The sequence below is a fragment of the Ranitomeya imitator genome, chromosome 8, assembly GCF_032444005.1.
Source record: "Ranitomeya imitator isolate aRanImi1 chromosome 8, aRanImi1.pri, whole genome shotgun sequence".
Classification (NCBI taxonomy): domain Eukaryota; kingdom Metazoa; phylum Chordata; class Amphibia; order Anura; family Dendrobatidae; genus Ranitomeya; species Ranitomeya imitator.
In genome coordinates, this window is record NC_091289.1 from 33,512,115 (window position 1) to 33,535,790 (window position 23,676).

Consider the following 23,676-nt stretch of genomic DNA (forward strand, 5'->3'; position numbering starts at 1 on the left):
GAGGGCTTATTTTTTGCGTGCCAAGCTGGCGTTTTTAATGATATCATTTTGGCGCAGATACATTCTTTTGATCGCCCGTTATTGCATTTTAATGCAATGTTGCGGCGACCTAAAAAAACGTAATTCGGGCGTTTCGAATTTTTTTCTCACTACGCCGTTTAGCGATCAGGTTAATGCTTTTTTTTAATTGATAGATCGGGCGATTCTGAGCGCGGCGATAGCAAATATGTGTAGATTTGATTTTTTTTAATTGATTTATTTTGATTGGGGCGAAAGGAGGGTGATTTAAACTTTTATATTTTTTTTATTTTTTTCACATTTTTTTAACTTTTTTTTTTTACTTTTGCCATGCTTCAATAGCCTCCATGGGAGGCTAGAAGCAGGTACAACTCGATCGCCTCTGCTACATAGCAGCGATCTGCTGATCGCTGCTATGTAGCAGAAATGGAGGTGTGCTGTGAGCGCCGACCACAGGGTGGCGCTCACAGCCACCGGTGATCAGTAACCATAGAGGTCTCTTGGACCTCTATGGTTACCATCCTGACGCATCGCCGACCCCCGATCATGTGACGGGGGTCGGCGATGACGTCATTTCCGGCCACCCGGCTGGAAGCGGTAGTTAAATGCCGCTGTCTGCGTTTGACATGCGCCTATTACGGGCACATGTCAGCTGTTCAAAACAGCTGACATGTCCCGGCTTTGATGCGGGCTCACCACGGAGCCCTGCATTAAAGCAGGGGATCTGACCTCGGACGTACTATCCCGTCCGAGGTCAGATAGGGGTTAAAAAGTCCCAGTGGCCAGTATAAAAATTGCAGGATTACTAATTTTATTTTATTTTTAAATAAAGATAATGATATGAAAAAAATAATTCTGCCATTGTTTTTTATTTATTATATGTTACACAAAAATCCAATTTAAATAATAGGTCATATTCTTATGGTGGATTCTCTTTAAGGAAGCCGAGGAGGACGAAGCCAAAAACAAGAAGACCATATGGGGGGCTATGAGGGGTGGCAGCAGTGAAGGGAATATTATTTTTTTTAACCTTTTGCTGGCTCTCTATGGTTGATTTTGCACAGAGCAAATTACAAAAAAATTGTATTCTGGAGAATATGAATTTTTCAAAAATGAGTCTAAAATTGTAGAGGAATTCATTATTTCCCTAATAAATTCACTAATGTCTAATATTCGGTATATCATCAATCCCGAGACATAAGTATCCGCATTCACACACAGCCAGACGCACATATACACAGTGTTTGGATTAGTTTCTTAATCCTGATTAAGATTAAACACAAATTCTAGTTAAAAAATAAATGTAGAATATTAAATCTCACCACAAAAAAAGAGCAGTTGTTACAAAATGACCCTGATCAAAAGTTCACGTACCCCATTTCTTAATACTGTGTATTGCTCCCTCTAATATCAATGACAGCTTGAAGTCTTTTGTGGAAGTTGTGGATGAGGTTCTTTATTTTCTCATGATAAAGCTGCCCACTCTTCTTGGCAGAAAGCCTCCAGTTCCTGAAAATTCCTGAGCTGTCTAGCATGAACTGCACGCTTGAGATCTCCCCAGAGTGGCGCAATGATATTGAGGTCAGGAGACTGAGATGGCCACTCCAGAACCTTCACTTTGTTCTGCTGTAGCCAATGACAGGTCGACTTGGCCTTGTGTTTTGGATCACTGTCATGTCGGAACGTCCAAGTACGTCCCAAGGGCAGCTCCCGGGCTGATGATAGTGTATTTGCTGGGACTGTTCTATATGCTATTGTGTGTTGGTGGATCAACAAATTGTTGCCACACTGTTTTACTCTCACCCTGTGTTGTCTGAGTAGTGTTCTGCCAACAGGAAGAGAGAGCGGGTGTTTAGTGGTATGAGCCCTGGTCCACGCAGTTTGTCTAGAGACAGTTGTAAAAAATTGTATTCTGGAGAATATGAATTTTTCAAAAATGAGTCTAAAATTGTAGAGGAATTCATTATTTCCCTAATAAATTCACTAATGTCTAATATTCGGTATATCATCAATCCCGAGACATAAGTATCCGCATTCACACACAGCCAGACGCACATATACACAGTGTTTGGATTAGTTTCTTAATCCTGATTAAGATTAAACACAAATTCTAGTTAAAAAATAAATGTAGAATATTAAATCTCACCACAAAAAAAGAGCAGTTGTTACAAAATGGCTTCATGCCCATCAGGTGCACTGGGCTTAAGTTGTCTTACAATTTCACGTTCCTCAGTAAATTTCACTTCTTGATATGATCTGATCTTGTCAAGAATCAGTAATCACTAATCCTGTCCACGGAATTAGGTCACGACCAGAGAAAACGCAATCTGCGTCAGTGACTATCACCTCCGGAGACTGCCGGCTCTCCGGGGACTGGAGGACGTCTTATTGTCAGGACAAGTTACTGTCTAATTACAAGAACTCCAAAAATCTGTCACTGAAACATACAGAGAGATACAAATGTAAAAGCAGCACTTTTTATATAAAAATGGGTGCAAAGCCCTAAGATTGTCCAGAACACCTCTTATAGAAAAATCCGAACTATCGGAGCAGAGCTTTGAAGTCAGATGGTGTGACAATGGATTTGGACTCAAAACAGAGCCTTTCTTATATACGTATAATTAACATGGATTGTTGCATCTTTAGAAATTCACAGTTGCCAGGTTCAATAAATTGACCCTAAGTTGATTCACAGCAGATTAAAATCAATTGAGACATCTTTAAAATATTCTGTATATATAACAACTTACAACTGAATATTGCTCAGTAAATTTCACAGTCTATTTCTCTATTATCTATCTATGATATATCTATTATTTATCTATTATCTATCTATCATCTATTATCTATCTATCTATCTATCTATCTATCTATCTAGCCATCTATCAATCAATCATCTATTATCTATCTATCTATCTATCTATCTATCTATCTATCTATCTATCTATCATCTATTATCTATCTATCTATCTATCTATCTAGCCATCTATCAATCAATCATCTATTATTTATCTATCTATCTATCTATCTATCTATCTATCTATCTATCTATCTATCTATCTATCTATCTATTATCTATCTATCATCTATCTATCTATCTATCATCTATCTATCTATATATCTATAATCTATCTATCATCTATCTATCTATCTATCTATCTATCTATCATCTATTATCTATCTATCATCTATCATCTATCTATATATCTATAATCTATCTATCATCTATCTATCTATCTATCTATCTATCTATCTATCATCTCTATCATCTATCTATATATCTATAATCTATCTATCATCTATCTATCTATCTATCTATCTATTATCTATCATCTATATATCTATTATCTATCTATCATCTATCTATCTATTATTTATCTATTATCTATCTATCATCTATCATCTATCTAATATCTATCTATCTACCGTATATACTCGAGTATAAGCCGAGATTTTCAGCCCAAATTTTTGGGCTGAAAGTGCCCCCCTCGGCTTATACTCGAGTCACGGTAGCGGTGGGGTCGGCGGGTGAGGGGGTGAGGGCGCTGAGGTATACTTACCTAGTCCCAGCGATCCTCGCGCTGTCCCTGCCGTCCCACGGGCTTCGGCGCTGCAGTTTCTTCCTCTCTTCAGCGGTCACGTGGGACCGCTCATTACAGAAATGAATAAGCGGCTCCACCTCCCATAGGGGCGGAGCCGCTTATTCATTTCTCTAATCAGCGGTGCCGGTGACCGCTGATAGAGAAAGAAGCTGCGGCACCGAAGACAGGAGGGGACAGCGCGAGGATCGCCAGGACTAGGTGAGTATAGCATATTCACCTGTCCTCGTTCCAGCCGCCGGGCGCCGATCCATCTTCCCGGCCGGCGCCTCCATCTTCCCGGCGTCTCTGCTCTCTGACTGTTCAGGCAGAGGGCGCGATGACGCATACAGTGTGCGCGGCGCCCTCTGCCTGATCAGTCAGAGCAGAGACGCCGGGAAGATGGAGGCGCCGGAACGAGACGCCGGGAGCTGCAATCAAGGGAGGTGAGTATGTGTTTTTTTTTCTTTATTGCGGCAGCGGCGGCACAAATTTATGTGGAACATCTATGGGGCACAGTGAACGGTGCAGAGCACCGTATATGGCACAGCACAGCTATGGGGCACAGTGAACGGTGCAGAGCACCGTATATGGCACAGCACAGCTATGGGGCACAGTGAACGGTGCAGAGCACCGTATATGGCACAGCACAGCTATGGGGCACAGTGAACGGTGCAGAGCACCGTATATGGCACAGCACAGCTATGGGGCACAGTGAACGGTGCAGAGCACCGTATATGGCACAGCACAGCTATGGGGCACAGTGAACGGTGCAGAGCACCGTATATGGCACAGCACAGCTATGTATGGGGCACAGTGAACGGTGCAGAGCACCGTATATGGCACAGCACAGCTATGGGGCACAGTGAACGGTGCAGAGCACCGTATATGGCACAGCTATGGGGCACAGTGAACGGTGCAGAGCACCGTATATGGCACAGCACAGCTATGGGGCACAGTGAACGGTGCAGAGCACCGTATATGGCACAGCTATGGGGCACAGTGAACGGTGCAGAGCACCGTATATGGCACAGCTATGGGGCACAATGAACGGTGCAGAGCACTATATGGTTCACACCTATGGGGAAATATGAACGGTGCAGAGCACTATATGGCACAGCTATGGGGAAATAATGATCTATTTTTATTTTTGAAATTCACCGGTAAATGCTGCATTTCCACCCTAGGCTTATACTCGAGTCAATAAGTTTTCCCAGTTTTTTGTGGCAAAATTAGGGGGGTCGGCTTATACTCGGGTCGGCTTATACTCGAGTATATACGGTATCTATCTATCTATCATCTATCTATCTATCTATTATCTATCTATCTGTCTATCTATTTATTATATATCTTTCAATTATCTATCTATTTACCTATTATCTATCAATTATCTATCTATCAATCTATCATCTATCTATCTATAATCTATTTATCAATTATCTATCTACTTATTATCTATCTATTATCTATCTATCTATCATCTATTTATCAATTATGTATCTATCATCTATCTATCTATCTAGCTATCATCGATCTGTTTATCTACAGTTGTGCTCAAAAGTTTACATACCCCGCCAGAATTTTTGCTTTCTTGGCTTTTTTCAGAGAAAATTAATTACACCAAAACTTTTCCTCCACTCACGGTTAGTGGTTGGGTGAAGCCCAAACTACTAACTACTACCCAAACTACTGCGTTTTCTCTTTTTATATCATAATGACAACCCAAAACATCCAAATGACGCTGATCAAAAGTTCACGTACCCCATTTCTTAATACTGTGTATTGCTCCCTCTAATATCAATGACAGCTTGAAGTCTTTTGTGGAAGTTGTGGATGAGGTTCTTTATTTTCTCATGATAAAGCTGCCCACTCTTCTTGGCAGAAAGCCTCCAGTTCCTGAAAATTCCTGAGCTGTCTAGCATGAACTGCACGCTTGAGATCTCCCCAGAGTGGCTCAATGATATTGAGGTCAGGAGACTGAGATGGCCACTCCAGAACCTTCACTTTGTTCTGCTGTAGCCAATGACAGGTCGACTTGGCCTTGTGTTTTGGATCACTGTCATGTCGGAACGTCCAAGTACGTCCCAAGGGCAGCTCCCGGGCTGATGATAGTGTATTTGCTGGGACTGTTCTATATGCTATTGTGTGTTGGTGGATCAACAAATTGTTGCCACACTGTTTTACTCTCACCCTGTGTTGTCTGAGTAGTGTTCTGCCAACAGGAAGAGAGAGCGGGTGTTTAGTGGTATGAGCCCTGGTCCACGCAGTTTGTCTAGAGACAGTTGGACCAGCGGTTGAGAGCACCCTCTGACCCTGTGTCTCTACAATAAAAGATAAAGAAAAGAAAACGAAAAGCAGCATAAGCAGAAAGCGTTCCTGGGTGCAGAGACTCCAAGGCAATGAGTAAACTTCCATATACAGACAAAAAAACTAAGGCAGTACACCAGTTCAGGGTGAAAAAATGTGGCAATGCCATTTTGGGCAATTAAATAGCCAATTTTTTTCACCCTGATCTGGTATGTTGCCTTCGTTTTTTTGTCTGTACAATAAAAGCTACATAGATATGCAAAACAGCTCCTATATCTTTCTCCAGAAGGAGAATTGTAGTAGTGAATGGTGGCCATTCATTTGTTAGTAGCTCTCCAATATGGCAAATACAGGAGGTTCCTCAGAGTGTGAGACCCTCCTTTATGAGATCTATATGCCCTAATAGGACACATCAGCAGTAGCTTCCATGATGGGAAAAGTATTTCCATTGAGAGGTTAACATTCCACGTACAGTATCTTACCTGTCTGAAATCTTCAGAGACCAGGATGAAGCCATTATTGTCAATAAGATAACAGTTTAGTACCTGGAGAAAGAAACAAAATAGTCACTAGACTGTATTGTAATGCATTTGGTTTTATCTATAGGGTGGGCCATTTATATGGATACATCTGGGTGGGCCATTTATAAAGTTTCATCCAAAATGGCCAACTTCAAAATAACTGCCATGGTCACCACCCATCTTGAAAAGTTTACAACTCCCATATACTAATGTGCCACAAATAGGAAGTTCATATCACCAACCATTCCCATTTTATTTAGGTGTATCCATATACATGGCCCGCCCAGGTGTTTCCATATAAATGGCCCACCCTGTACACAACCAGTAAATGGCACCAAATAATTAAAGGACTTATTTAACTTTAAGTGGTTACTTGCTTTGGATAATCCATACTTGTTAGAAGTTATGGGACTTTCAATGATCAGACCTAATTTATAGGCAACATTGGCCAAAAATGTGTAATTTTTGGTCAATGTTGGGCTGCTGTCATAAATGATCCACACAGCAAACGACGGAGACGGTAATTTCTTGTATGCATCTAGACTAACATGGATCCCTTATTCCTTTTCGTGATTTTCCATAAACTTTTTTGGTACTTTTGAAACAATAGTGGATATATACTCCCTATCTAGTGTAGGAATTACCATTTTCAACATGACAGGTTCCCTTTAGGTCATGTGTTTCAATACATTGCAAAGTTTAGAGTATTCTATGCCATGTTTCATTTAACAGGTTAGCAATTCTCAGAGACTTGCGATTTACAACACTCGACTTCCAAAATGTTTGTTTAGTGAAATTCTATAAAAATGAAATCTATAAAAACAATTAAATTTCTTGAAAAAACAACAAAAATACTAATGAAATTAAATAAATTAACTAAAAAAAAATTAATTAATTAAATAAAATTTTTAAAAAAAGCAACATATAGTAAAATGATGTTGGAGATAATATTAGAGAGCTTTTCAACAAGATGGTTTTCATTTTAAAACGATGACCGGTGTTTACTAATGAGGTGTCTGCTTTAAATCAAGTTGTTATACTCTGTAAGGGGGAAGATAATCAGACAGTCAAAAAGAATGTTCTTAGTCCAGAGAGTAGAGAAAGAAAGTTTTTTTTTTCTTGGATTTGAGATACCATAATCTTAAAAATTGCATCAACCTTTGCAACCTTTATTTTAATTGAATGCTGAGACAATTACAATTTAGTGGAACGTACAAGAGTTACGAAAAGACCAAACCTAACACAAATACATATTTGTCCTGTCTTACTTTTTTAACAAATTTCTCTTCCCACAATACAAATACAATATAATATTGTGCTACGCTAGGAAAACCCTCGACAGGCGGCATTTTACAACACAATCGCACAGACACATATACCATAAGCAACTCCTGACAGATTATCGTAATGTTTTTTTTCCTACTCAGGTCTACTTGGATCCTGAATTTATCTAGCAAAGGTGAGGATGGACTCATCTGAATTTGATATAAAGGCAAATAAAAGGATACTAAAGTCAACATATATAGCATAAATGATACTAAATCATAGCAAAATTACTTATTTATCATTTTTTATTGTGCTTTGCTTGTATAGTGCCATTATATTCCACTGTGCTTTACATACATTATCATCACTGTCCACATTAAAATATTATTTCATATCACTCATCTCAGGATATGTTGAGCCAAGAAGAAATGTAAGGTGAAACACATCTGTATTTCTATTTGTTATGGGGATGTGATTAAATCATTTGTTAATAAAGGGGTTGTCTCTGGATCCTATCTGCAGGAGCGCACAGCTCCCCTGCCTCCTGGCTTCCTGTTTGTTGGGAAGTATTGCGCTCCTGATGATTGACAGTTCAAGCCAGCACATAGATATAATTTCCTGTTAAAAGGATTATCTCTGGATCCTATCTGCAGGAGCACATAGCTCCCCTGCCTCCTGGCTTCCTGCTTGCTGGGAGGTATTGCGCTTTTGATGATTGACAGTTCAGGCCAGCAGCATGGATATGATTTGCTATTAAAAGCTTTGTGTCTGCACCCTATCCGCAGAAGCACATAGCTCCCCTGCCTCCTGGCTTCCTGCTTACTTGGAGGTAGTGTGCTCCTGATGATTGACTGTTCAGACCATCACCATGGACATAGTTTGCTATTCTGCAGGAGCACACAGCTCCCTTGACTCTTTGCCTCCTGCTTGCTGTGAGGCAGTGTGCTCCTGATTATTGACAGATCTGACCAGCGTCGTGGATATAATTTGCTATTAAAGGGGTTGTATCCAGATTCTATCTTCAGGAGTGCGCAGTTCCCCTGTTCTCTGGCTTCCTGCCTTCAGGGAGGCAGTATGCTCCTGATGATTGACAGTTCAGGCCAACATCATGATATAATTTGCTATTAAAAGAATTGTCTGCAGACCCTATCTGCACGATCGCACAGCTCCCCTGCCTCCTGGCTTCCTGCTTGCTGTGAGGCACTGTGCTCCTGATGATTGACAGATCTGACCGGCGCCATGGATATAATTTGCAATTAAAAGGGTTGTTTCAGGATTATATCTGCAGAAGTGCACAGCTCCCCTGCCATTTGGCTTCCTGCTTTTTGGGACGTAGTGTGCTCCTGATGTTTGACAGTTCAGGCCAGCGCCGTGACTTTAATTTGGAATTAAAGGGATTAAATTGGATCCTATCTGCAGGAGCATGCAGCTGCCCTGCCTTATGGCTTCTTGCTGCCCCGGGAACTGGTCAAATATTATCAGTTTGTTCTTATTCCATGGCTCAGTGACTGCCCCAACTTGTGCACTCGCTGATGCTGCTGGCAGAGGCAGCTTTACCTCTGCAGTATCGGAGAGGTGCAGTAACGCTAAAGTTAACCAGATTCATCGTTCCGACCAGCTTCAGTGCACCGCTTACAAGCTGTATAGTAAATGACTTGCAAGCACTTGCTCTTTACTAAAAAAAAAAAACAGGTCATCTCAGAAGTGGCCAGTAACCTTGGCCTTAAGGATTAAACTTATGGAATTAAAATCCCCTCCTTTCTTGACAATGGAGGGGATTTTTAATAAGAAGCAAATTGCAAAGTTGCTGGTTTCCGCAAGCACTTTGCAATTTTAAACATTGAATTAGATTTGGGACAACCCCTTTAAGGAATCATAATGGAACAATACAAAAATAAAAAGTCACCAGAAACGATTTATACCAGCAACGTGCCATCAGAAATAGAGCTCATACCCGGCACAGACGGTCTGCGTCCCGAGAGTGTGGTTTCTTATGAAGCAACGTGTTTTCATTATTTGCAATGGGAAACTTGTTGCGAGCGACCTGATTCAGCAGATGCATGGGAGAATTTAGGAAACGGCTCTTCTGCTTTAATCAATGATATAATAGTTTTCCATAGGTTAGCCAGAATGTTTCCAATTTGGCTGTTTGGAGAAAAAGAGACTGAAAGCTTTTCCTGTCTGTCTGGTATAATTGTATTAAGATATTTGTGACTGAAGACTGGAAGATAACATATAATTATAGGATGGGACCGTTTCTGAAAATTCGGGTTTGTTTATTGAAATTATGACATTCCTATTTTTTAACCTTTTTTTTTTTTTAGTATTTTAAGTTCGGAAAAACGTTAAGAACGGAGCGAAAAATTGAAAACGTAAAATCCCTCTACTAAATATTCTCCAATTCTAAACTATTTTTAACAATATAATATTACATTTTTTTTTTTCATAATATAAGAATAAATGAAGATCAAAATAAAAATAAATGGGTTCATTTTAGCATCTTTATTACGGAGCTGGATTTCGTTTTTCCATAGCATATGACAATAGTGATTTACGCTAGAACGCACCCATATTACTGTCGTCTGAAAAATGTTCTTAGTGTACAGATGTAGCAATGGTTACCCTTTTATAGGCTCCCTGCTTCCCAGAATATTCAACCTTTAGGTGATCGGCGGTCATAAATTACGGTAGCTCAGAAAAAAGATATAAACTCTCGGATGGATTCTCAGTTAACTCATTGTGCAGTCAGAGACTAGAGAAGGCAAACGGTGCAAAATTTTTCATGAAACCTAATTGCAAAAATGATCGTTAGTTCATAATAGAAGCATTTAACTTATAAGGTGCATGGTAATGTTGCATTAAACAGTATCGGAGGTTATACAGGAAGGAAGAGATTATTTTTTTCCCTGCATCCCCCCATATCTTCATCCTAAACTTTGCCCGATGTGGATGCACAGAACTTCTCCTGCACCCCCTCTCCTACCTTCGGTGAGGACGCTGACCGTGTATTAATGAAAACATTGTGCAGGACCAGGGGAGTCGGTAATATTTTTAATTTGCTCAGTGAATGAGAGGGGTGGCAGAGGTTTATGGGAGGAAGGAGTCCCTTAGGGCTCTTAAAGTCTTTCTTACTGTGGATTTAATTGGATCTTGGATTCATGGCTTTGGCTGTTGGCTTTAGGTGGCTCTATGAGTCTACAGAAGTAGGTGAGCCAGCAGCGCTTTCTTTTGCTACTTACACCACTTGAGAGCTGGGGTGTCTGTGCAATTAAAGGCGAATGACTGGTTCGCTGGAGGCTGCTTTCTGGCAGACATCCTGTCAATAAATAGTTACGTCCCACTTCATTCTTCTCTGTTTTTGTGGCTGATGCTTACACTTTAACGATGGAGTTACAGTAACTAATGTTACTGCGAGCATTTTACAATTACGCAGGAATTCCGCACCGGAGCGAAATCGCTCACGTCCTACCTACTTAAAGGGAATTCACCATGCCTTTTTCTGTGATGGGCTCCTTGAAAAAAATAACAGATCATTGAAAGCAGGGATAGGCTTGGGAGGTAGTATTTTTGGCAACTATGAGACCCCCAAGAGAATGGAATCATCAGGAGTAAACTAAAACCTCCGAGTGATATTTAGTAATATGTTGCGGTATTATTTAGGAACCGGATTATTGTAATATATGGGAACCATATGTCAGTAATATTTGAGTGCTTTAAAAGTGAACTAAGTGGCTGCGGCATGCTGCATTATTTTGGCACAATTTGGTGGCGGTATGTATGACAGTATTATGGCCATATTTTCTGTCCGAGTGCAATCCAACAAACTATCGGATCGCACTTAGACTAATATTAGTCCGAGTCTGTCCAAGTCTACCAACAGCTGAAACGCGCGTTGGGGTGGTGGCACCGCAGTATCCTATCAATGTAATTTACTGTTAGTATTCACACACATGCTTTTTGCCAGAAAGATATTTTTTCTACATGTGCATCTTATCTAACTAGGATTTTAGCATTTGGCTTCTCCCAGTGCTATAGTTTATGACTACACACACTCATTGTGTTGCCTAGAGGTGTTTCGTAGCCATTAGTGATGAGTGAGTATACTCGTTGCTCAGGTTTTCCAGAGCACACTTGGGTGGTCTCCGATTATTTGGATGTGCTTGGAGATTTAGTTTTTGTCGACGCAGCTGCATGATTTACATGTGGGGGTTGCCTGGTTGCTAGGGAATCCCCACATGTATTCAAGCTGTCTAGTAGCCGCAAATCATGCAGCTGCAATGACGAAAACTAAATCTCCAAGCACATCCAAATAATCGGAGACCACCCGAGTGTGCTCGGGGAAACCCGAGTAATGAGTACACTCGCTCATCAGTAGTAGCCCTCTGTCCATATTCTTATGTGATGAACTGGCCACGGACTAAGGACTATTGGACCAATGCTCGTAGAGCAGAGTCCACAGCTCTAAGGGATATAGACGTTACCCAGCATGGAGTACCAGTTGCATCAATATTGTTGTATCTCAGGGTCTCAAGCCATTGTGCTTCCAGCAACTAGGTCCATTGTGTGGTTTGGGATAGTAGACCCAGGGGAGCCGTCACCACAGGGATTCCACATGGAATCCTAGGTGATGGGCTTATGGAATAGGCTTCATTCTATGAGCTAAAGGAAAATGTTTAAGAGGGAGAGAGAAAAAGATGCCACGTTTCATCAGGGAGTTGTTGGAGTGACGTCAAAGAGAGAAGATCAAAGATGATGTTCTGGAGGACATGTATGGCTGCACTATGGAGTTTGGAGATCAGTTGCCTGTCAGGGCTGAACACACATGATACTGTTGAGGGATCTTTCTCTGGATTTCAGAAACTTTCTTAATTGGAACTGCTGCTGCTGAATACATGGGCTTTGGTTGTGTTACCTGTCATTTGGAGCAGCCTGGACTGTGAACACAGACTATACTGGCAGGAGATATGAAATTTGTGGGCCAATCAAAAGTTGGTCAACGATGTCTTCGACGAAGGCAATGCCGAAACGTACATTGCGGTGGATGCAGCTGCTGTGGTGTTCCTTCTTGTTCATCTGGGTAAGATATATTTGACTTGGTTTCATTGCATTAGCAGTGTCTTTAGGCTGAATACTTCAAGTAATCACATGGCATTTTGTTCGCCCAGGTCTGCTAAATATTGTTAACATCTATGGGTATTTGATCTTTTTTGCTAAAATTTATATACATGGTTGACTAACAGTTTTATCCTATATATTATAAGGCCACCCACATGCATCCCGTGTCCTAGCATACTTTGATGCACTCATGCACTTTTTTCCCTTATTCACTTGTTCTCTTATGTATTATTCTAATAAAGTGTTTAGAATTTTATAACATACTAGATCCTTTGATCGTTTTTTTCCTCTTGTTTTTGTTATGCTTATTTTGGCGATTGGTTCTTCTATACATCCTATACATGAGCACTATAATGGCTACTATGGTATTTGTATATACTCTATCCCTTTAATTATGGTACCACATTTATTGTTGAGCTTTCTTTCTATTATCTATCTATCTATCTATCTATCATCTATTATCGATCTATTGTCTATATATCATCTATTATCTATCAATTATCTATCTATCTATCTATCTATTATCTATCGTCCATTATTGATCTATTATCTATCTATCTATTATATATATATCTATCTATCTACTATCTATACATTTATTATCTATCTATATATCTAATATCTATTATCTATCTATTATCTGTCTATCTTCTGACTGTCTATTATCTGTTATCTATCTATCTATCTATCTATCTATCTATCTATCTATCATCTATCTATATATTATCTATATATTATCTATCTATTATCTATCTATCTATATATTATCTATCTATCTATTATCTGTCTTTTCATCTACTTCATCTATGAATAAAATATATTATAAATACTTTTTTTTTGCAGTTTTGTAAAACCTATGGCCAAAAATATGAAATAACGGCTAATAACAGAACAATGACGTGAACCAGTAGTCTAATGTTTCAGGAATATTTGGGCCAAAATGTGATATAGAAGAAAGCTTTGTGTTCTACAGCAGCTGGAAACAGCAGCTGATATCTGATAAAAATGAACCCACTTTGCCACCAAATCTGAATCAAAATCAGTGAATGTTGCTTTATCGGCTGATTAATACTGACAAATAAGGATTAAAGTGAAGGATATAATTACACATGATTTGTCCTAATCAAAACTAGATGACAAACGAAAGACAGAAGAAACCATTAGGACAGATAGATCTGCTATGTAACGAGATACTCCTGCTATAATGGGGCTGATAGCAGAACAGAGAACGTATAGTCCACACCTGTAATGTCACCTACATTGTAACAGCCTCGTGAAATCACCTTTCTGCACTCAGGCAATGGGTCGGTAATGCACAGGCCACTAATTATTGTATGGATTAGGTAAGTGCATAAATCTTCATGCCAATCTCTTAACAATATGTAGCTGTAAGATAAATCTTTAATGTACACGGCCTCCGTGGCCAGTCCTGCTTATTACTGGACCCTTGCATCTTACAAGGCAAAACTAAAGGTTTGGGTGGCTTTTTATTCTTTGTAGATGTCCATATTACAGCTCCATTCCTCACGTTGGATGGAACCTTAATACAGCAACCACGTAGAGCGGCATTGTTTGGGTTAGTGTTTTTCACAACCTCACCCATAGACCATTAGCACTCCCGCATTCCTTCCATTAGTCAAGTATTGAACCCTCTATTCCCTAAGGACAAGTATCGTATTTTACGAAAATATATATGGTAAAAACAATGGTATCATTCAAATGTTCATCTCATTCTTTTTCATACTGCTATATTGACAGAAAAATAAAAAAAGTTATGGCACTGGGAAGGAAAAAATGTAGGAAAAAACAAAAATGGAAAATCAGGAAGGGGTTCACAAATTTGTTGGAGGCAAATCAAATTTTTCACACGATTTACAAAAAAAAATTAGATTTGTACGAATCCAAATGTTTTCTTATTCACTCAAAATGGTGGCTGGATTGTAGAGAAAGGGGTAAAAAATTGTAAAAATAGTAAAGTCACACGTAGTATACTCAGTGCTCACCTGTCCCACCGCATGTTCCCATCTAATCCTATGTTTGGTCCCCATTGCTCCGGTCAAGGGGCAGCCTGGCTGCTTGATTGAAGTCAGGTATGTTTTTCCCTGAAATGCCAGAACGTTTCAAATAAAGCATAGTTTGATGATCCAGTCGAGGACCATAGGCAGAGGTGAGACTAGTCCATCACTGCCTCAGACTTCTCCTCACATCGCTCCAGGTGATTGACAGGTCTCTCCCTTCAATTTCCCATCTCTGCCCATGTCTTGTTTCTCCCTCCCAGTCTCATCTCTGGCTATGGTCCCCGGCTGGATCTTCAAGCTGTTTTTTCTGAAATGTTGGAGAATTTCAGAGCTGGAACATGGCTCGCCGCAATTGTACAGACAGGCTCTGATTCATGCTTTATGCCAAGTAATATGTTCCTTTCAAGGCTAAGACTAGGCAGCGACTAGTTGGATAAAAATTGTGGCAGGTTGACTTGTTCCCAACCTCAGAAGTTTCCTATATACAAAAGAGTTGAGTGTGAATTGCAAAAACTGGGAAGCTGACAACATTCTTGCAATTGCGCAAGCCACGTGTGAGTAATTTTCTCATTAGGAAAAATTGACATTCTTTAGTAGAGCTAGTGCCATGATTTTATCAGAAGTAGCTGGTGCGAGTTGAAGGTTACCGACGAGCCCCAGCCTAATACTTTTGGAGGCAGAGAAAACTTCTATGGTGGCCGTTATGTAGAAAATATTCTACGATACATTTTAATCAGTCCCTATGCATCACAGAGGGATCACATACCCATAAGAATAAAATGGGCAGGAGAACAATCGTTCATATATTCTGCATCAATGACCCAAAAATACATCATGGACTACATCGACCAATATTGAATTCTTTTAGTAGCCTGGATCAAAAGTCCACCATGTCCCTTCAGTGTTTTGAATGATTATGAACACTTGGCGGTCAGTCAACAGTTGAAACAAGTGTTCACTTCACTAAGCCAGAAAGCGGTCATTCGTTATGTTCGAAATCAGCCATTTTGTACAATTTTGATGTAATATGTATGGGCTTCTTTCTTGGTTAATGTTTTTTATACAAACTTGGCATCCTTCTTAAATATACCAATGTACACTTCCTTACATTGGCTCTTGGATTGACTTATCTCGAGATGAGTGCAAGAGATGATCAGCTTTGGAAAAAAACTTGATTTTGCATTACTCTGTCGGGAGATGCTTAAGCTATATGTGACTTTATGTGACTACCAAGGGCTTCATACATGAATTGCAGCTTGTTAAGTGTTTTTCTAGCATTTTGCATTTCTTATCATGCGAAAGTCCTTAATTATGGTGTGCTCAAAAGTTTACATACACCTGCAGAATGTTTGCTTTCTTGTCCTTTTTTCATAGCATATGAATGATAACACCAAAACTTTTTCTCCACTCATGGTTAGTCGTTGGGTGAAGCCATTTATTGTTAAACTGCTGTGTTTTCTCTTTATAAGTCATAACGACAACCCAAAACATCCAAATGACCCTGATCAAAAGTTCACATACCCCATGTTAGGACTGGCGGAACGCACCAAGAAAGGTGATATAGATGCGTTTGCAGTCCGGGGTCCACCGTGCAGGTGAAAACCTGCTGCTAGTAAATACAGACTATATGGCAGTACACTAAAGTATATACACGTGGGTTCAACCTCACCCAGCGTGAAGGGAGCAATCCTGTTGCGTCACAGGATCGCAGTATCGCACCTAAAGCGCGAGCGAGTAGTCAGCGTACTTAACCCCAACTGGGATTGAAGTCCAATTAGACCCTCGCTGGCACTACACCACAACTGGGTGTGTAAGGAAACTAAGTATAAATATATAAATGCACAGGAGTGCGAGCAATGCCGCACTGACGGACGCCACCAACCACACTGGCTTGGGTATGGAAAGCGCAAGGCAAGCGCACGGCGCCGTACAGGCGGACACAGCAAGAGGACGCTGTAATGTGTGTATCGTGCAGATGATTAGTCGGGCGCTAGATAGCTACCAACATCTGCGAGCAGACAACAACTCTAGGGAGGGATATTTAGGAGCTTTCATCCATCGACATACATTCATCTACACACACACATATAACATTATGAGACAATACTAGCGCATGGCCGTGCGGTCATGCGCAGTTTATATAGTTGCAGCACAGGAAGTGGCCACAGAACTTTTGCCCTTCCAAGACCTGCCAAGAGGACCAATGGAATGTGCCGCAGAGCCTGAGCACATGACCCTCGATCTCCAACGGGAGATCTTACCCTGGGCATGCTCAGTATGTGCAAATAAGGACCTAGATCCAGAAACGTCCACTCGCTGCTGCCCAGCACTGGCTTTAATGGCAGAAGCAGGAAAAGCAGCAGCAACTCTTCGCACAGAGTCAGACTGAGCGAGACGCTGGGATCGACGTCCCTGCTGAGCAGACTCCACTGCGGCTGGAGGAGAATGGGAGACCGTAGCGGAGACGGATCGAGATTCCCCCTGTGCAGCAGAGGAAACTCGACTCCTAACACCCCATTTCCTAATACCAAATATTGCCCCCTCTAACATCAATGACGGCTTGAAGTCTTTTGTGGTAGTTGTGGATAAGGTTCTTTATTTTCTCAGATGGTAAAGCTGCCCACTCTTCTTGGCAAAAAGCCTCAAATTCCTGTAAATTCCTGGGCTGTCTAGCATGAACTGCACCCTTGAGATCTCCCCAGAGTGGTTCAATGATATTGAGGTCAGGAGACTGAGATGGCCACAACTGTATATTTGCACATCTGTATAGGAAAGGTGAACTGTGAAGGCCAAATCAGGATCTGGTTTATACAATGCATGGAGCAACTAAGTAATTCAAATGTTGTTTAAAATTTGGGCAAAAAGATGGTTAAAGCCTTTTTGAGAATAATAGATTGAAGTCTGTGCATCTGAAAATAAAAACTATATTCCAAGGATACTTAGGGAGTTTAGTTAAATGCATTAATGTGTTTGAAACAAATACAATCTTTCCAATCTGCTCATTAGATGACATCAAAGGGATGAAGTAGTTATGGACTGGGGTTATTTTACTAGCAGTCAAGTATTTGCTTTGTATTTCTGAATAGAATAATTAAGGACAGATGCTTCACTTGTTGCATTCTTCAAGCTCCTAGGGGCCAATGGATCAGGCGTTGTGCAACCATGTCACTGCATCACAAATCACTTGTAGACTAGTCAGGCTGTAATATATGGTATGCCATAGTCTCTGCAAGTACATGAACCCAGAAGGAGAACAGATATTCTGATTTTGAGACACTGAAGGGAGTATACAGCTAAAATGTATAGTATATTACTCCAAATTTCTTGACAATTTCCAAGCTTTCCATCAAGTAAGAACTTAAAGGGCTTGTCCACTACTAAGACAACCCCTTCATAAACTAAATGTTTGTCCACGATAAAATAATAAAGCTAATACTCACCTCCCGTGCCGCTGCCGTTTCCATGGTGTTGGCACTCGCGCTCCCCGGGGCTGTGATGCGGAGTTGTGACATGTGATGTCCAGCGCCCAATCAGCACTGGCATCACTGTCTCCGCCTTCAGAGAACTGAACATGGAGAGTTGCAGCTGATTGGGCGCTGAGCATCACAAGTCTTTCCATCGCATCACAGCCCTGGGACTGCTTGTGCCGACACCGAGGACACAGACCGACACAGGAGTTGAGTATAGGCTTTATTATTTTATCTGGGCTGAACATGTCGTTTAAGAAGGGGTTGTCCAAGTAGTGGACAACCCATTTAAAGTGAGGATGAAAGATGCAACAAAATATATGCTAATGATAGACCTTTTAAATTGAAATTCCTTGATGCATGATGCCCACATAAGTTGCTTATAGGGAGTTTTCAACTTTAGAACCACTAAAATATAATTGACATATCTGTGGAATCTATACCTCTGAGATCCACAGATGTGTAAGATGACTGATCAAGCATAATATCCTCTCTACAGAAACTAAAAAAATGGAAGTAATGGAAAATTATGGGGGAGAAATGAGCACTAGAATCTGTTTGATATATCTGACAAAAGGAGGAACCTGTCACCATCGGTGCTCACAATCTAAATTCCTTATCTGTATATCTTTAGAATGTTGGAGGAAACTGTAGAACTCGGAGGAAACCCACATAACATGGGAAGAACATACAAACTCCTTACAGATGTTTTCCTTGCTTACCACTGAGCCACCTCTCCCTTGGGTTCCTTGTGTCCACCTTTAAATTCAATAACCACTTCAATTTGTCATACAAACTCAAAACTGAATGGACAGTAAAGAAATATTTCTAGTGATCTTTTTCCACCTAGGCCTGCAATGGTGACAAAGCGCTATCCTCTACATATAGATGACAGAAAGTTTAATTATCATCACTGACAGCGATTCTTTACTGTAAGAGCAGGTATATTAGGAAACTTTCTGCCACACGATTTTGTAATAGTTGTTTCACTAAAAAAATTTCATGGAGCATCGTGGTTGCCTTTCTTGATAGATATAATATTCCTGATTATGTGTACTAGATTCTGTGATGGGATGTTGATCCAGGAAACTGGTCTGATTGTTATATGTGGAGTCTTGTTCCCCTAATAAGGGTTAAATAGCATTCGCCTCATATGGTATTTGCTTTCTGCTGGATCAACATGTTAGATTATAGGTTGAACTTGTTGTTACACACCTGTCCTGAGTTCCGCTCCCTTCTCCTGGTCTCGCTGCTCTCTGTTGTGCTTCACATTGGTTTTGCAGGTTGCCCGGCATGGATCTATGACATCATCTCCCTAGATCTATTTAAGAATTTGGATTGAGACTCTATTATTCTTTTTTATATGCTCCATTATCTGTACTACTGTGTTTGAACTCGCATCCATCCTTGCTGGGTTCCACTCAATCTTTCTGTTTGTTTCTGAATTTCCAGTTAGTCCTAATCTGCAAGATTCCACGTGTCCTCTGTAAGCTACAACAATGCCTGGTGTCTGTATGCCCATATGGACCAGAGGCTCAACAGATCCACAACACCTGGTGATCCTGACTTATTTTAACCTTAAAACTTTTGTTACAAACCTGTCGAGGGCTCCGCTCCCTTCCCTTATGGCTGCTGCCATTTGCCATTTGCTGTGCTCCACGTCAGGTTTACAGGTTGCCTGAGTGTAATTGTAATGTCATCTCTCTAGGCGTCTTAAGGCTCAGTTAAACACATACCTGTGTTTTGTAATTGAGGCCTATGTGTCTAGCAGTTGTTTCGAGTATTCCACTATCCATTCATATCGTGCATTCATCTTTGCTAATCTATTAATTCCGCATACCGTCAGACCTGCTGGCTAATCTTCACTTGCTACCTCCTAGTTAACCCATAAGTTGCAGCAGAATCAAAAAAACTGTTGTTATTAGACTATCTTAGCATTGTGCATTCATCTTTTCAAAACTCCTGTAATTTCTGCGTACCCACAGACACGCTGCCTAACCCTCTGCTTTCAACCTCCCGGTTAATCAGTTGTATTAAGCATCATGAACTGTTATTGAACCATGTTCACATTGTGTATTCATCTTTGCAAAACATCTATGTTTCCTCTGCCTTTCTCTGTGTGATGCTTCGAAATTGTCGTTTTCCTTCTAATCTGCCCTCATACTTCTGCTTCTTCCAGTGTCTCCTAGTTCTTGCTCTCCTATACACCAGATGAACCTAACAACTACGAATCACTCTGAATACATTATTGTGACATGCTACCAAAACCAATAAAATTCAAAACACACGGATGCATGTAGCATATATATTTCTCAGCTACATATCACAAAATTATGGTTTTATCAAGGCTGGTCATTACGTGCTACTTGACTTGGGATATATGGAGTCAAGAATAAAGGTGTGGAAGGGCACATCTGTGGATGACCAACAAATCTGAATTTGTAGGCCATACTATTGTTCCAGTATCGATCACTCCTTAAATAAAGAAATACTTATATCTCTCATGTCAAAACATCAGAAGATACATTTCGTAATGTACTCACATCATCATCACAAGTTCGTGAACATTTCCCATCCAGAGATGCGCACTGAAATGACAATAATACTAAATCATATTTTGCATCAAGTTTTAATTATTGTACATATCAATTAGGAAAAAAAAATGCTACTGTTGGCACAAAGTCCTAGAATATTCAAATGTTATCAAGTTATCAGTAATTCGGAATGGACCAAAGTTCTGGCTCTAATGTAGAACATTGCTCCAAAATCCAAGGGTCAACATTTCTGTTGTGGTCCAAAATATATTGTTTAAAACGTTATCTGGCTGTGACTTGGACACATTTGCAGGCTTAACTTCACCAGGTGTATACAATACTTATTCGGCTAGGCCAAGTGTCTTCATAGAAGAGACAAATTTCATAGAAGTAGTCATTCGTCCACCATGAACTGCAGTCAGGTTCCACAAAGTTCAATTTAGGTAGCTGGTAATGAAGAACACCCACTTAGCTCAAATCTACTATCAATGATGAATGTCCTACAACATTTCCCATTTCAAAATAACCAGACTAACCAGACCCCCGTTATGTTTAGGCGAGATCGCAGATGGTTGGAATCCACCCATACTTCAAAATATCTGTTTAAGGAATACTATGAATATTAGTTAAAACATTTTGTTCTTTTTGGCTTAAAGATTTACAACCTTCTCATTTTATTTCCTTTCGATAAACAAATAAACAGTGAGTAGAAGTTGACCAGATACTCATAAATATGTAAATCAGCTCAGCTTAAAATTCATGGCAACTGTTCCTGTTTACAAAACTATTTTTTCTGGATTTCAACCTGGTTAAAACAAATGTATTGAACAGAAGAAAAGGCAACCAGCCATGTTAACTATGGGATGACAATTAGTTTGTATGGATAGTAAGTATACAATATCAAGCTTAGATAAAACAGATATAAATTTACTACTGTGATGAGAAGTATTTTTGGGAAAAAATTTGAAGATGGTTTGGGTAATTCAACTAACCATCAACCAACCACCCAACCAATCAAATGCATTCCACTCTTCCCGATTCCAGGGTACCCCTACTGATGAAAGCCCTTATCCAGTCAATAAAACACATTTCTGTTATGGTCCATCCAGACAAACTGATAATCTGTGAATAAATGTGTGTAAGAACAATTATCAGGCTTTGCAAACATGTTGGTAATCACCTACAAAACAAAGCAACTTCGGTAAACTGCCAAAAACAATAATTTGTATGCCAGCACAAACCCTTTGACCACCCTACAAACCAGTTTTCTTCATTTGTTTGGTGATCAGATCGATTATAGTGAAATAAAAATTATTGTTGTTGGCAGCACATCACCCAGTTTAAACAGGGAATGTGCTGCCAAAAGCATGATTCTGTATGGAGACAGGACTATCGAATTAATGATTGTTCTGTATAGGATAGCTTTTGTTGGCCAAATGGCTAATTAATTTGCATATAGCTGATTACCGATTATTAACAAGCCGAGATTGATCTGTTTAATGGACCATTACTCGGAACCTTGAAATCTACAGCATGATTGGAGGTGTTGCATTGTACAGTATGTTAGAAAAGCATATATCTCATAGAAATCCAAGCTTCAGAGAATAATAGCTCAGCAGAAACTATCTTGGTAAGAATGCAAGGAGAGAAGAACAGAAAACACAGTAAGTGATTACTATAGGCCACCTGGACATACTGAATCTATGGAATAACTCTTTTTACATGAGATGCCTTTGTTCTAAAAAATAAAAAAAATAAAGAGCGACATAGTGATCATGGGAGATTTTAACTATCCAGATATTTCTTGGAAATCTCAGGCAAAAGTAATGGGTCCATAAAATTCTTACCCTCTCTCGCTGACAACTTTAGCTTTCAAAAGGTAGAAGAGAGAACAAGAGGATCTGCCATCTTGTACCTAATTCTTAACAACAGGGAGACAATGGTTGAGGAAGTAAAGATGACTGGGAATGTAGGAGGCAGTTACCATGCTATCCTCCAATTTTGGATTACAAGAGGAGCAAGATCTGCAAATGCTCAGACTTTAAGGTTGTAGTTCAGAAAGGCATATTTTAATGGACTGAGAAAGAGGGTAGGAAAGGTCCAATGTCTGGATGTTCTAAAGGACAAAAATGTCCAAGAATGGTGGGAGATTTTGCTAAATGAAATTCTCACTGCAAAATCAGTAACAGTCCCATGAAGAGAATTTGAAGCATTTAAAGAGACCAGGATGGATGAACACAGAACTTAAACACTTGCAAAAAATGAAAAAGTAAATGTATATTAAATGGAAAGAGGGAAGCATAACTAAATAAAGTGCTGTCTGCCAGGAATGCAGGGCAAGAGTTAGAAGAGCTAAAGCCAGTAAAGAAGTAAGGCTTGCAAGGGAGATCAAAAGCAATAAAAAAGGATTTTGGAGTTATGTCAAAAGCAAAAGAAAAATCAAAGATGCTATAGGATTTTTACAGGATGAAAAGGGTAAAGTGGTCAAAAATTATGTTGAGAAGGCTGAACTTCTAAATTCCTATTTTCCATCAGTCTTCTCTAAGGCTACGTTCACATTGGCGTTCCGCCAATGTGCGTCGCTGTTGCGCCGGCGACGCAGCGGCGACGCGCCCCTATGTTTAACATAGGGGACGCGTGCGTTTTTTGGGTGGCGTTTTTCGACACTTGCGTCGTTTTCGACACTAGCGTCGGACGCAAGAAAATGCAACAAGTTGCATTTTCTGTGCGTCCGATTTTGGTCAAAAAATGACGCACGCGTCGCAAAACGCGCGCGTTTTTGCGTGCGTTTGCGCGCGTTGCGTCGCCGACGCAGGGCGGCGCAACGCTAGTGTGAACGTAGCCTAAGAAAG

At 40.2% G+C, this 23,676-nt stretch overlaps 1 protein-coding gene across 4 annotated transcripts in view; it reads right to left on the reverse strand.

Moving 5' to 3' along the window:
- The window catches only part of CACNA2D3 (calcium voltage-gated channel auxiliary subunit alpha2delta 3), a 1,133,445-nt gene that overhangs the window by 135,870 nt on the left and 973,899 nt on the right, over nucleotides 1–23,676 (reverse strand). For all 4 annotated transcript variants that reach the window (XM_069736702.1, XM_069736703.1, XM_069736699.1 and 1 more), the window contains 2 exons: nucleotides 20,834–20,878; nucleotides 6,386–6,448 (listed from right to left, as the gene is read on the reverse strand). In XM_069736702.1, coding sequence (XP_069592803.1) covers nucleotides 6,386–6,448; nucleotides 20,834–20,878 — 108 coding nt within the window. The remainder of the gene's footprint in view (nucleotides 1–6,385; nucleotides 6,449–20,833; nucleotides 20,879–23,676) is intronic.